Source organism: Parus major, chromosome 2 (assembly GCF_001522545.3).
Source record: "Parus major isolate Abel chromosome 2, Parus_major1.1, whole genome shotgun sequence".
Classification (NCBI taxonomy): domain Eukaryota; kingdom Metazoa; phylum Chordata; class Aves; order Passeriformes; family Paridae; genus Parus; species Parus major.
Window position 1 is genome coordinate 53,366,035 of NC_031769.1, and position 14,565 is coordinate 53,380,599.

Genomic DNA, 14,565 nt, shown 5'->3' on the forward strand with positions numbered 1-14,565 from the left:
ATGAATCAGGCTTTTAAAACATATGGTTATTAAAAAGAAATATGAAAAATATGTGAACAATAAAAGCAGAAGTAATTCAAAATTGTCCCATTATGTCATCTGTTTGCAAGTCTGATTAGGAGCCATTGTTTCCCAGTCTTCATAACAATCATTAAGATTTTTTTCAGTAAAAGTAGATATCAACACAAAATAAACCAACACTCTATTAAGAAAAAACAGCAAATACATTACTAATCCCAGTAAAGAGAAAAAATAGCCCTGGGTCTAATAGGCCTGTTTAATGCTTTTCATTTTTGTCTAGAAAAAGATGAGGTAAACGCCTCCTTAAAGATGGATCACCTTTGATACAAAACAGTTGGAAAGATTCAGGAGATCTTCTAAAAGAAGCAGCAGCAGTGATTTATATCAAATTATTTATACACCATCAGAAGGTACATCCTGTTTGTGTAGCTGTGTTTCAGTAGAATAGCAATTGACACCATGAGCTAAGAATAGAAATTAAAAGTTCCCATTGGTCCTCCTCATTTAATTCTGAATAAAGCAGTCAACTGAGGCTATAAGAATATTTGCTTTATTTTATATATAAATATTTACAAAAATTAAATTTCATGTGTTTAGGATTGCAGTTTATACTCCATATACTGAGTACTTTACCCTGGGAAGAAATACTGGCCCCAAAGTGCCAATCCTAAGGCATCAGACTGTTTTGGAATGGGTCTTGTACCAAGTGCAAGGAGTGGTCTTGGGACTACACAGGTTACCTTCTACAAGAAGGAGAGGCACAAAACTATCTAAACACATATTGCCAAAATGAAGCAAGTCCTTAAAACATTATACTTTAGGGCTCTTTTTGGAAGCAGCAGCCATAGTGCTGCATCACTTTAAATCAATGGACATCTATTTCCAGAATTTCCTTCCTAAAGTTTAGCAGGTACACAAATTATCTTTTGCTCCTAAAAAAGTACTGAGAGTAAATCAACACTACATATTGCTACACTGTGAGAAATGGCTTGATAAGTTCAGCCACAAAAGCAGTGCAGCTATAATACCTGAGGTCCAATTTACCATGGTGATTTAGAGGGAGCTCTTATTTTTGCTTCTACACAACACTATCAAGTGAAGTAAATGCACTCTGTCTGGCCTCAAAAGTTCCCTTTTGTAAATGAAAGAACCTACATAAACAGATCAAAGTAGTTCTCTCAGGGAATTTACCTAGCAGAACTATGTACCTCAAACCACCACTGATACACCAATGCAATGCTGTGGTGATTGATTCCTTTCTTAGAAATAAGGACTGTTACTTCATTCACAGGACCAAGTGACTTCTTTGTTTTTCTAATTTGTAGTGAAAAAGTACTTTCTTTTACATCATTGAAGTAGTATTTGGATATATGCATTTCTGCCAATTAATTTCCACACATAAGCAAACACTTTGCCTCTTTACACTGAAGTTTTCTAGTTTGATGGCTCAGCCAAAAGGAAAAACTGACACAACTCAAATACTCAGATGACATAGGATTAGTTTTTCAGGCTAAGGCACAAATCTGTTTAGATGTCTAGAAAGAAATCAGGTGTCTTGAACTTAGGAGACAAAACTCTACCTCTTCCACATAAATTTTTTTTTTTAACTATTAAATGGTAGGAATTCTGCTTGCAAACACTGTGTAATACAAATAGAGATTAAAATTGTCTCATCAGTTTCTTTAGTGGCTTTATTCATATGGTGAAGGTGGAAAGAAAGGAATCATAGTTTGAAAAACTGTCCTACTGCCTGGAAGCATAAGGGGAACTAGATCCTTGGCTTTGATTTTCATCAAGCAAACTTTCAGTCATAACAATTAACTTCTTTATGAGGCTATGGCTTTACAATATGTAACACTTGTGCTATATAAGTTAAAACTGTTCCAAATTCTTGCAGAAATTCATATTTAGAGTTAATACAGTCTTAAAAGCCTCAGTCCACTTGCTCATATATTGATGGCCACCTCAGGTATCAGAGTAATTACTCATGAGTTGCATAATAAATATACAAATTCTTTGATAAATAAATAGTAAAGTCTTAGAGCTCCTGCTGTATGCCATAAAGCTGGTTCTTTACTGCACCAGGAACCAGTTACCAATCTGCACAAATATGCAGTTTACACTGAGAATTACAATGCAGCATACCGGTGCAGTGCAGAGAAGCACTAAAGTATTCAATATCCATATATTTTTTTTATTTTGTACACTGCACATGTAGTCCCAATTACTTAAATCTCTGAAAACAGAGACAAGCCACTTCTCCAGCTGTCAGGTGTGAACCCTTATTTTAATTACTATCTTACAAAATTTTTTCTTGAGATTTTCTTTTCTTAACACACTCATTCTTTGAATTCCAAGTAGCATTTTGGCTAACTCTATTCATTAAGCAAAGTTTTTTTTGTGCTTTCAGATACTATCAGAATCTTCATTTCAGTTCATTTCAGAACTGCTGTGTGAAAATGTACAGAATGCTTTAGGAAGAGGTGGTTAGATAGCCAACCACAGAAATTCCTTCTGATCATAGCAGCATTTTTTCTTAAAAATCATGTTCCAAGCTACCTTTCATACACAATGTTTTTTACTTATAAATTGCTCTTTCATCTCTCTTCAGTTTTCCACACAGTTTTTGAAACGTGGTATCCAGAAGTAGGCTTGACCTTCTAACCTTACCAATGTGGAGCAGGGTAGAGAAACAGTCCTTTAGACCATATTCATCTTTCTATAATCCAGTGTGACACTAGTCCATCTAATGATATCATCACTGACTTATGCTCAGCTTTGATCATTTCACATCCTTACAACCAAGTCTTCTGGGAACCCTCTTCTAACCCAGTGGTCCCCATACTATATTAAAATTACTTGATTATTTTTGATTAAGCACTGTATATTGTATTTGTTCCAATCTTTAATTCTACCCTTCCTCTTTTGTTTATGTAAACACTTTGATCAAGGCAATCATTAATTCTAATCCTACTGTATAAATTGACTCCCTTCAGCTTTGTGGGTTTTCAGAGCTGCATAGAGCACTCAGACCACTAAAAATGGACCTTTTACATTAGGACTTCATCACATGACTGTGCATGGGGCTGTGTTGACACAGAGATTTAGGAAGGGTTCCAACTCCAGGCTTCAGTAAGAAAAACTGAGCAAGGGCGAGCCCTCCATGACTCTTCTGAGAGCCAGCCAGATCCCCAGAAAATATTCCAAAGGACAGTGTAAGGCTGTAAGGGAAATGATGCCTTCTATCTGTAAATAAGCTCCAGGTTCTTCCTGCCTCTCAAATCTAAACCCCACAAGCCCCCAGTAGCACATGGTGGTATCAGAATTTTGGAATCATCCACACTGTAATCCATCACCTATATTAAGCAAACAAACAAACAAAAAATCCAACAGCATCAGTTCTGAAGCATTTTCTTCCATTTAGTCATGAAGTATCTATAGTAAGCTATGAGAGCTTCTGTTCCCTCTTGAACCAAGTTTTTTTACTTCTTGTACATTACATTTTCCTAGCTTTTCTATGAAAGCATTACTCAAAAGTGTCAAAAACTTTACTATAGTCACAATATATAGCACAAGTTTTAGTATCCTTATATAGATAGCCAATTATACTGTCTTAAAAATAATTTGTGTATCTTTTAATTAATTTGTCAAAAAATGCCCTCAGACTATTTTATCTCTAGACCCCGATAAACTTCTATTAACTGCCCATGCAGATAACTTCAAGCTATCAAAAAAATGGAAGATCAACTCCTTAATCCACCCATCCTCCAACTGCATAATGCAAAAACTAATAGATTAGAGAACCTTAATTTTCTTTTCCAATGCTGGAAGGCTCTATTTTTATCAAATCAAGCTCAGGTAGAAACTTCAGATATTTCCCCACCAAATGCTTTATTCTATCATTGTGAGCACTTAAGTTCATACCTCAAGGCTTGCAAACTTGTGATTTTTGTGTTTGCTTAAGAGCTGTTCACAATTTTCCAGACCTCCCTCCTTATTCTTAAAACACATTAAGAACTACTGGGAGCATGACACCCAGTTTGTTCTGACAATGTCTCTTTTACACATCAGACTATGCATTATTTCCCATTAATAGAAAACAATACCTTTATTGAAAAATACTCTATTAATATATTTTACTGACTACTGGTACCACAATACTCAAAACTCATTTTTGCACTTTCCAAATTCCTTAAATAAAATTAAAATTTTAAATTTAATTTAATTCAAAATTAAATTTTTGCTGCTTTAATATATTTAGAAGTCAGTAATAATGGTAATTATCAGTTAATTCTCCTAATTCCCAATTCATCCTGTACGTCATCTTGCTTGAATTGGCTATTTGACTCAACCAGATATTTTGCAATGCAGGTAGGATTTTAACTTTCCTTTTTTTTCTTTTCCCCTTTTCTTTCCCCCAGATTGTTGTGCCTAGTTTTATTTTTTTGTAATTACAAAAAAAAAAAAAAAATCCAACATCCCCCAAAGCCCATTTTTAACAATTTTGGGTCACAAATTTTTTTTAAAACTGTTGAACAGATTAATGCTCAAGACTATTCATATAGCTGCTATTATTTAGCTACAACTACAAGCATTGCCTGAGTCAGCTCCTGAATACAACCTGATTTTTCACTAGTATGCTATCAACAAATAATTTACACCACCAGGAAACTATTTTGCTCAATGATTTTTTTTAATCTGAAACTAACATTTTTTTGCAGGTAATCTATCCATTTGTATCAGGTAACTATGCCAGACTTAAACCATATAGAAGCCACAAAAACATCAATAATCAGGGGAATGAGTGGGCATGAAGACACACACACTCAAAGTTATGTGAAATTTTATGGGCTGGAAACATTTGATAAGATGGAGTCTAGAAACTGTACCTAATCCAGGCAATTCCACATTTTACCACAATTAGTTCACAAATTAGAGGATCTGAAGAACACTTTGGCAAGCCTTTGCCCAACAAAACAGAAAATACATTGTGGCTGAAAATCCCTAAGAAATATAAACTGTTACAGTAACACAAAATTGACAAAAATATCAATTCCATAAACTTACCTTCATAGTTGCTTTTGGTTGAAAATTTATTTTCATGGCAGATTTTTTACAGTTATTGCTATTTGCAATGACAGATGCCAGAGTCATGATCAGTGGCACAGGGTCTAGCTGGAGCCCTGTCACAAGCAGTGTCCCCAGGGGTCAGTGTCTGGCCCAGAATTGCTTAGCTCTTTTTAACAGTATTGTCCAGCAGTGACTTGGGTGAAGGAGCATACACCTCCTCAACAAGTTCACTGGTGACACAAAGCTGGGAGGAGTGGCTGATGCCCCAGAGGGCTTCAAAATGGTCTTCAAAAGGGCCTTGAGAGAGATGGGAGAGCAGAACTGGAAGAATGAGAGATGGGAAAAAAGCAGTGCCTGAAGTCCAGCAAAGGCAATTGCAGAGTTCTGTGCCTGGGGAGGAATAACCCCCTGCACCAGTCCAGGCTGGAGGCCAAACTGCTGGAAAGCAGCTCTGTGGAGAAGGACCTGTGGGTCCTGGTGGACAACAAGCTGTCCATGAGCCAGCAGTGAGCCCCTGTGGCCAAGAAGGCCAATGGTCTCCTCGGATGCATTAGTAAGAACATTGCCAGCAGGTGGAGGGAGGTGATCCTGACCCTCTACTCAGCCCTGGTGAGGCACATCTGGAGTGCTGTGTCTGGTTCTGGGCTCCTCAGGACATGAGAGACATGGAGCTCCTGGAGTGGGGCCACTGGAGGTCAACAGAGAGGAATAAGGGACCGGAACATCTCCCTCATGAGGACAGGCTGAGAGAGCTGGGCCTGTTCAGCCTTGAAAAGAAACAACTGAGAGGAGACCTCACTAATGTGCATAGATAACTGGTATGGGGGGGTGCTGAGAGGATGGAGCCAGACTCTTCTCAGTGATGCTGAGGAATAGCACAAGAGGCAATGGGCAGAGACTGATGCACTGGAAGATGCACCTAGTGACCAAGCACTGGAACAGATTGTCTGGAGAGGTTACTGTGCCTCCCACACTGGAGATATTCAAGAGCCATCTGGACACAAGCCTATGCCATGTGCTCCAGGATAACCCTGCTTGATCCAGGAGGTTGGAGCATATGACACACTTTCAATCTCATTTATTCTGTGATTCTGTAACTCTGTATTCAATTTCTTGCATGTATAAATACACTAATAAGTCTTTACAGGAGTAAAATTTCCTTAAAAGGCAGAAAACTAAGCATCACATCTAAATTCTAGGAAATAAAATGCTATAAAATAATAAACCAATTTTTTTAATATCACCAGCAACATACAAAGCAACTTGCATATTTTATTTTTTTTTTGTATAAAGTATTACTTACTAGAAAAGGAGTAAAAAAAACCTGCACAAAAAGAAGAGCAATCACAATTCACATAGATCAGCAGAGCAAAGGGCTGGGGTAGAGAACCTGAGAGGAGTACTTTTCATCATTTATAAACAAACTGTAAAATTCTTTGAAAACATATTACCTTCAGAGGATTTAAGGAAGAAAAAAAAAAAAAAAGTGTTTTGATTTGGAAACCATCTTGTCCTTTTAAACAGTGCCCCCTCCCGTTCAGGAATAGGCTGTGACTTTCCTAGTGACAGCATCACACAGACCGTACAGAAATGGTCACTCCCTTGTGACCTGCGCATGATTTTCTTTAACCATCCAATTTTCCAGAATTTAAACCAATCTCAACCACAGAACTATCTAAATATATTATATTTAAACTAGTTCTAGACAAGCAAAGCCTGCTTGTGAGTGAGAACAGGCAATTTGGAGCTCAAGTGCACTCAAAGCAGCAGGAACATCAGGAAATATCCCGGATATCCTCAAAAGCCTGCAGCACTAACTGCAAAGCTGTATAGATTCAATCAGAGCTGTTTGGATAAGGAACTCAGTTTTCAAATCACAACTTCCAGAATGCCATAAGAGAGACAGCATCTAGCATACCTATTTCTAAATTCTTCACCTACATATGACCCTGGACTTACTGAAAAAAATACACTACACTTCATTTTATTATCACTGTATATAATTTTACTATTTGCAAATGCCCAAAATGTAGAGAGGCAACTCCACACAATAATTATTCCTGTATTAAAGAAAAATGGCTCATTACTGTTGAAGTTATAAAATAGCATATTTTCTGATTTCTAAGAAATGTGTCTCCTTGATTTTATATTCTGCTACAATAAGTGACTATTCAGCAGAAGCAGTCACCTCCGTATATTTTTCATTAACAAAAGGTATTTTATGTAATGGAGTTCAATCTTGAATTTTAAGTTGTATAAGAATGAGAAGTTTTAATGCTTTCAAAATTTCTCTCAGAATGTTTCAGCTGTTCTTAAACACAAAACCAAAAAAAGAAGCAGATTTGTTTTCCTACATTTAAAAACCCACAAATTACAGCTGTTTTCTTAAAACACCAAGAACTTCTGTTCTTTTAAATGAAGATTTGAAAGAGTGGGAGATCCTTCTGTCATGGCTCTGCTTTTTTTTAGTGCTGTTGTTTGTTGGCCATCAGAATTGATGAGAAAAGGAAGACAGAAGGAACATATACTACTTGAACTGGGATTGATTAGACTTCATGGTGATACCATAGTTTAGAGCAAGGAGGGCAATGTAAATAATAAATAGAAAGTAAGCTGATAACATCTCTATGATACTTTATGTACAGAAAGAGAAATAATGAAGTACATACAAGTGTTGTTATATGACACAAGGCACATATGAACCAAGCACTGCCACTTGACCAATGTGATGTATTCTGAAGACAGCCCAGCCTGATCTGTCTCACAGATCAAGCAGTACAAAACATCAATTCCTACTTAACAGGATTCACAAAAACAGCATCTGAACCACTTACAGGATCTGGCAAATACCCTAAACCATAATAGGGTAATGGCTACTACCACTTTAACCACAAATACAAAATGCCAGCAGGTACTGAACCAGCCAGTGCTGAGCACAGAGGGACAATCACTATTTGTGATACAGGCCAGGATGCCATTGTCCTTCATGGCTACCTGGGCACACTGCTAGCTCAAGTTCAGCTGCTGTATATCAGCATGCTCAGATCCCTTTCTGCTGGGCAGCTTTCCAGCTGCTCCTACCCCAGCCTGTAGTGCTGCAGGGAGTTGCTGCAACTCAAGTGAAGAATCTGGTACTTCACCTTATTGAACCTCACACCATTGGCCTCAGCCCATCAATCCAGCCTGGCCAGAACCCTCTACAGTAATTTCTACCCTCCAGCAGACCAAAACGCCTTTCCAATTTGGTGTCATCCTCAAACTTACTGCGAGTGCACCTGATCCCTGTGTCCACATCATCAATAACTTTATTAAACAGGACTGGACCCAATATTGAGCCCTGGGGAGCCCCACTTATAACTAGCCACAATTTGGATGTGGCACAATTCACCACCACCCACTCAGTTCTTCAGCGAGGAAAGTACACCAGTCCAAGCTGTGGGCTGCCAGCTACCCCAGGAGAATGCTGTGGGAGACAGTATCAAGGGTTTTGCTGAAGTCCACATGGACAAGATCCACAGCCTTTCCCCCATCCACTAGGTGGGCCCCTGATCATAAAAGGAGATCAGGCTGGTCAAACAGGAGCTGCCTTTCACAAACTGGGCTGGCTGGGCCTGATCCCTTTCTATTATCTTTCACAGAGGTGGCTAGATTGAGTTCTAGAACAGCTTTTGTCTTTCTAATTTTCTTTCTATATCACCTAACAACACGCTTGTAATCTTCCTGAGTTGCCTGCCACTTCTTCCTAAGATGATAAGCTCTTTTTTTTCCCCTTAAATTCCAGCAAAAGCTCCTTATTCAGTCAGGCCAGTCTTCTTCCCTGACAGCTTGTCATTTGGCACACAGGGACAGACTGTTCCTGTGCCTTTACGATTTCTCTCAAAGTACATCCAGCCTTTCTGGACCCCTTTGTTTTTAATGGCTCTTTCCCAAGGAACTCTCTGAACCAGTGTCCTGGACAGACCAAAGTCCACCCTTCTGAAGTACAAGTACAGGTTTTGTTGACTCCTTTACTTCACCAAGCATTGAATACTGTGTTATGTCATGGTCACTGCCAAAGATGTCATCTGACCACCACATTTCCCACCAGCCCTTCTCTGTTTGTAAAAAGCAGGTCTAGCAGGGCATCTCCCTTACCAGTTATGTCAGGAAGTTGTCTTCCACACACTCGAGAAACCTCCTATACTTCCTTCTGTCCACTGTGTTGAGTTTCCAGCAGACACCCCACAAGTGAGTCTCCCACAAGAACAAGGGCTAGCAATTGTGAAACATCAGCCAGATGCTTACAGCATAGTTCATTCTTCATCCTGGTTGGGTTGTCTATAACAGACTTCCATCAGGATGTCTGCCTTGTTGGCCTTCCCCCTGATTCTTACCCACAGATACTCAACTTTGTCATCACTATCCTGGAGCTCTGTTCAGTTGAAACACTCCCTAATGTATAGACCCACTCCATCACCTCTGCCCTTCCTCACTTGTCCCTTCTGAAGTGCTTGTAGCCATGAATTGCAGCACTCCATTTACATGCCTCATTTAATTTCTGTGATGGCAGCTACATCACAGCTTTCCTGCTGCACGATGGCCTCCATCTCCTCCTGGGATGTACATGCACTTCAGCTGGGCTGACTTCACCCAGCTGAATCAATTTCACCCCTGACACAGGCATGCAACCCCAGGTTCATCTCTAGTGATCTGGTCTTACCTGATTGCCCCTTCAAACCAAGTTTAAAGCCCTCTCAATCATCCCTGACAACTCACAGGCCTAGAATTCTTTTCACTCTTTTAGACAGGCAAGCCTCATTTGCCTGCAGGGAGCCTTGTGCTGTATAAGCTATCCCATGAGGGAAAAAGCCAAAATTGCACCAATGGCACCAGCCCTTAAGCTGTGTGTTGATCAGGGCTCTCCTGTTTGTTTCAGCATTCTTCCCTGCTCCTGAAAGCATTGAGGGAAACACCACCTCTGCCCTTATCCCTTCAATCAGTCATCCCAAAGTCCTGAAGTTCCTTTTGATTGTCATAGGAGTTGTCACTCTGACTGCTGACATGGAAACCCAGGATTAGGTAATAATCAGAGGGCTGAATCAGTCCAAGGAATCTTCTAGTCATATCTCTTACTTAGGTCTCTAGGAAGGGCAGATTTTCCTGTGGGAAAGTGCCAGTCAGAATGTGGGGCCCTCAGAAGGGAGTCACCTACAACAATCACCCATCCTTCTTTATGTACAGCTGTAGTTGTAATGTGTCTGGTTCACAGACTTGCCCCAGATACATCTTCACTATCACTTGCCTGACCCTTGAGTCCCAGAGCCTCTACTTATTCCCATCTCTCTTCATAAAAAAATAAAAAAAAAAAAACTCGAAAAAACCCCAAAAAAACCCAGAAAATACCCTCAAAAACCCCCCAAGCATATTTGAAAGCAGCAGCAACCACAGCACAAAATAATTAGGAATTGTAATATACATCACAGAGATTTTAGAAATCAATCAGGAATCCTTCTTAAATCAGTTTTCTGCCTGATTGAGCCCAAAACCCCTTCCTGCATGTCACAGATGTACATTTGGTCTTCGTCTGGTTGCTTCTTTTAATTTGCTTAGATTGAGGCTTTGCTATTTCCTGTCTTAACTCAATGGATTTATGAGTTGATTTCTTTTTTTAAGGGCACTGAGCTTATGTCTTTATTCCTAAAAGATGCATCATCCTTAAATAGACATTGCTTATCACCTCCTGAGTATCCAAGACTTAAACAACCATAATTTAAGATTACAAGTTGTTTTATGGGTGCCTGACAAACATCACCTAGCTCTTACCACCCAAACACTTTCAACTTCAAGTTGTCATACTCTATGAATAAGACTTATGTGCTTTCCACTATAGAACATAACTGTAAGTTATGCATTACACAAAGCTCTAAACAGCAAGATTACGTCATTTTTGTCCAACTTGTCTTCCGAGCAGTGAAAGCAGAAGCAGTGACCTAGAAGTACAGAGGTGCTGTTTGATCATATAAATATATGGTGAGAAAAGCACAGGCTGATCTGGAGTTGAATTTGGAAAAGACATAAAAGGCAACATGAAAGGATTCTGCAAGCAAATCAGCAGCAGAAGGAAGACTAGGGATGACATGGACCTATGGCAAAATGAACAATAGGCCATGAAGGTGGACACATTTAATGCTTTTTTGCCTCAGTATTTCCCAAAAAAAGATGGCTCTCAGGACTCCTAGGTCCCTGAGACTAGAGGAGAAGTCTGCAGCAAGAGTTACCCTCAGTTGAGGGAGCACTTAAAATATATAAAAATATGTATCCTTGTAGCAGAGGACAAGAGTATTTTGCAGCGCCCTGGGAAGAGTGTCAAGCAGGCCAAGGGGGTTGATCCTTCCCCTCTTCTCAGCACTGCTGAGGCCACGTCTGTAGTCCTGTGCCCAGCTCTGGGCTACCCAGTATAAGGCAGACATCAACTTATTGAGGCAAGCACAGAGTCACAAAGTTGATTAAGAGACTGGAGCATCTGACACAAAATGAGAGGGTGCTGTACCTCACACAGATTGTTTGGATGTAGTTTTAATTATTTTTCATCAATATGGGTACAGCAACTAAAGAAAAAAGCAAAGAAAAAAAATGCACACCCACTTGAAAAATTACAGTTATTAGGTTATATGCACAAGCAAATGTGAAAAACATTGTAGCAACCAGCCACTGACCAACCTAAATAGGTATTTAAACAAGATTCTCAGCAAGCCCTGAATATAATTGTCTTTCTTTTCTTGACATTTTCAGGCATTTGCCACACGAATATGATAAATACATCAGAAAAGACTAAAAAGCTATTTGACTCCTATTAAATTACATCCATACCCAGTAAGCAAAAAGTCAAAGCCATGTATTCAGCAGGAATTGAAGGGCAAAGCAGATTTGTAACTGATTTTAAACCAGTCTAAAAATATCTGTAACTTCTGCTGTTATTTAATTGCATTTTAATATTACACTTTTCATTTTAGTGCTTGATTAAGATTTTGGGAAGTGTCTTTTGTTGGAGTTTTTTAAGCAGGTTTTCCAGACTTAAAATTATTTTTATACAAATAACAGGAACTGCATACGTGTGTCTACCTCCTTTTCATTCATCCCTGCTTTTATAAAGTACATACAACTCTTCTACTGTTTCAGGTACTAAGCAATAGACTGTAAAAAAGTCATGTAAAGCTTCTGTGAGCAGGTAACTGCACAATTCTGAAGAGAGATACCTCAGGGCAGTAAAAAACACTGATATTATCATTTACGGCACACAATATGTAAATTGATTCACTAAAACTGCTGGGGGAGAGGGAAAAAAAAAATAAGAAGAAAATCCCAGTTTTCATCTAGTTTAAAGCAAAACCCTAGGAGGCCAGCCCAGTAAATCAATAGGAACATGTTAGGCTGGCATGGCAATGGCACTGAACAGCTACTGAGCTGTTGTCATGGTTGCTTCCTCAAATGTTTTCCATACCTGTTTTTTAACTGAAGTCACTTAAACTCTCAGTTTATCTTAACTGACATCAAAGGAACATCTTTCTATACAACCACACGACTTTTATAATACTTTGACTGAAATAAAGGAAATAATGAACATAAAGAATTGAAAATAAAATACCTGTTATTGAACAGTACACTATGTGAGGAGCAATCTTTTTAATATCTTCATAACCTAGACCCATTTCAGCCAGCTTCCCAGGGACAAAGTTTTCCACAAAAACATCAGATGCTGCTGCAAGCTTTAAAAAAGAAAAGGACGAGTAAAATCGGTTAATTAGCTGGCAAAATTTGAATAAATTCCTATGCAACTTAATTCTAAAATCTTGCTAATTAAAATGGCTTTGGCCTTCCTGATAAAAGAAAATTGACAAGCCTATAGGGATATTCTTTTGCCTCTCAGACTGTGTAAACTATATATTAGATATACTGCATATCTAGAAAGAAGACTGTCAAAATCCTAAAGTAATTAGACAAAACTGTAAGATGATCAGAATCACATCAGTTTCTTAAGGCTTGACAATATTCAAAGAACAATCTTCACATACATTTTTCTCAATAAAAATGAAGTGGTATTTGTCCATTATTCATATTTTCTCCATCATAGAAATAACTTTTTAATTATTTTTTAATTTTCAAATAATTTATTACAATTACCATAACAAGGTCAAGATATAACAATATATTCAAGTTCCTATATGTAGAAGTAAAATAGGGAGCCCAATAACAATTAAAATTAAGAAATTAAAATTAAGATCTTAAAGCCACATTAAATGTAATAGGGCTGTCAACCTCTGCAATATGACTTTTTTCATTTCAAATGAATGGCCTAGTCCAAAAATCTATTGATGTTAAGATCAACATATAATCTTGATTTGCTTTACATTCCATCCTCTCTTATAAAAAAACATAAGCAGATACACATATGCAAATTTCAGTAAGACTAACACAAGTTGACTCCTGAAGCAAGAGAACAACTTGTTAAAAGACAGATGTATGCCTTGAGGGACATGTAGGCTTTCTGCCTGGTAAATTGTGTGGGGTGTGTGTGCATGCACAGGAATTTAAGAAGTGTTCCCTGACAGGTACACATGTTTGTGCACCCATTTTTAAGCATAACTGATATATTAATTGCTTAATGCTATTTGCAGCCAATCAAGGAGTCTCAGTCTCTGAAACTGCCATGGCACTGTCTAATTAAATAAACAGTATTTTAGACAAGCTTCTATAAACTAGTGTCATCATAACAGAAATCACAATGCCTTTATGAAAGATTAAATTAAGGAGGCTTTATTTTCTAATTAAATCCATCACAGTTCATACATAAATACTTTTCAAACTGGTAATGCTACAGCTTTAGCCTAATTCTTTCAAGAGATGAAATTGGTTACACCTTGTGTACTGCTTTCACTGTGATTTTATAATCTATGAAAATTACAGTGACTGGATGGGCTAAAACAGTTGAAAGTTGTTGTCCATGTTATATTAAAGAACTACCATCTCCTACAAGCCACTGAGGAAGAAAATATGACACACAGTACTGTAACATGGAAAGCACCATATTTCTGGACTGGGCAACACAGTGCTAAGTGAGGATATAATGACTTGGGCCCAGTTTAGCAGGGTATGTGCAGTCAGAGAAAGGAGTTTTCAAGACACATTATAAGTACCATGCCAGTTCTGCATCTAAAGTTTTCATTGGAAATAGTTTGTACAAAGGCAGCAGTCTACATGTAGCACTGATGCTCACCAAACCAACAATTCTGCCCTTGTGAAAAACTGGATACATAGTCTGATCCAAACAAACTATATGCTCTTAAAACTCACCGAGATTTTCAGTCTCAATGCGGTTTTAAGTCCACTGTCAACTAAAACTTCATGCCCTAAAATTTCCCTAAGCATCACTTGTATTTTAACACCTACTAATGGAGCAATATAACACGGAGCTGGCTTGGAGTACTATCTGTTCAA

The 14,565-nt window shown here is 38.3% G+C and overlaps 1 protein-coding gene across 7 annotated transcripts in view; it reads right to left on the reverse strand.

Moving 5' to 3' along the window:
- Positions 1 to 14,565, reverse strand: part of SUGCT (succinyl-CoA:glutarate-CoA transferase) — a 317,087-nt gene that overhangs the window by 293,365 nt on the left and 9,157 nt on the right. For all 7 annotated transcript variants that reach the window (XR_001519311.2, XR_001519310.1, XM_015617376.2 and 4 more), the window contains exon 6: positions 12,716 to 12,836. Coding sequence is in view for 5 of the 7 variants with exons in the window: in XM_015617376.2 (XP_015472862.1) it covers positions 12,716 to 12,836 (121 nt within the window). In the remaining 2 variants the exon portion in view is untranslated. The remainder of the gene's footprint in view (positions 1 to 12,715; positions 12,837 to 14,565) is intronic.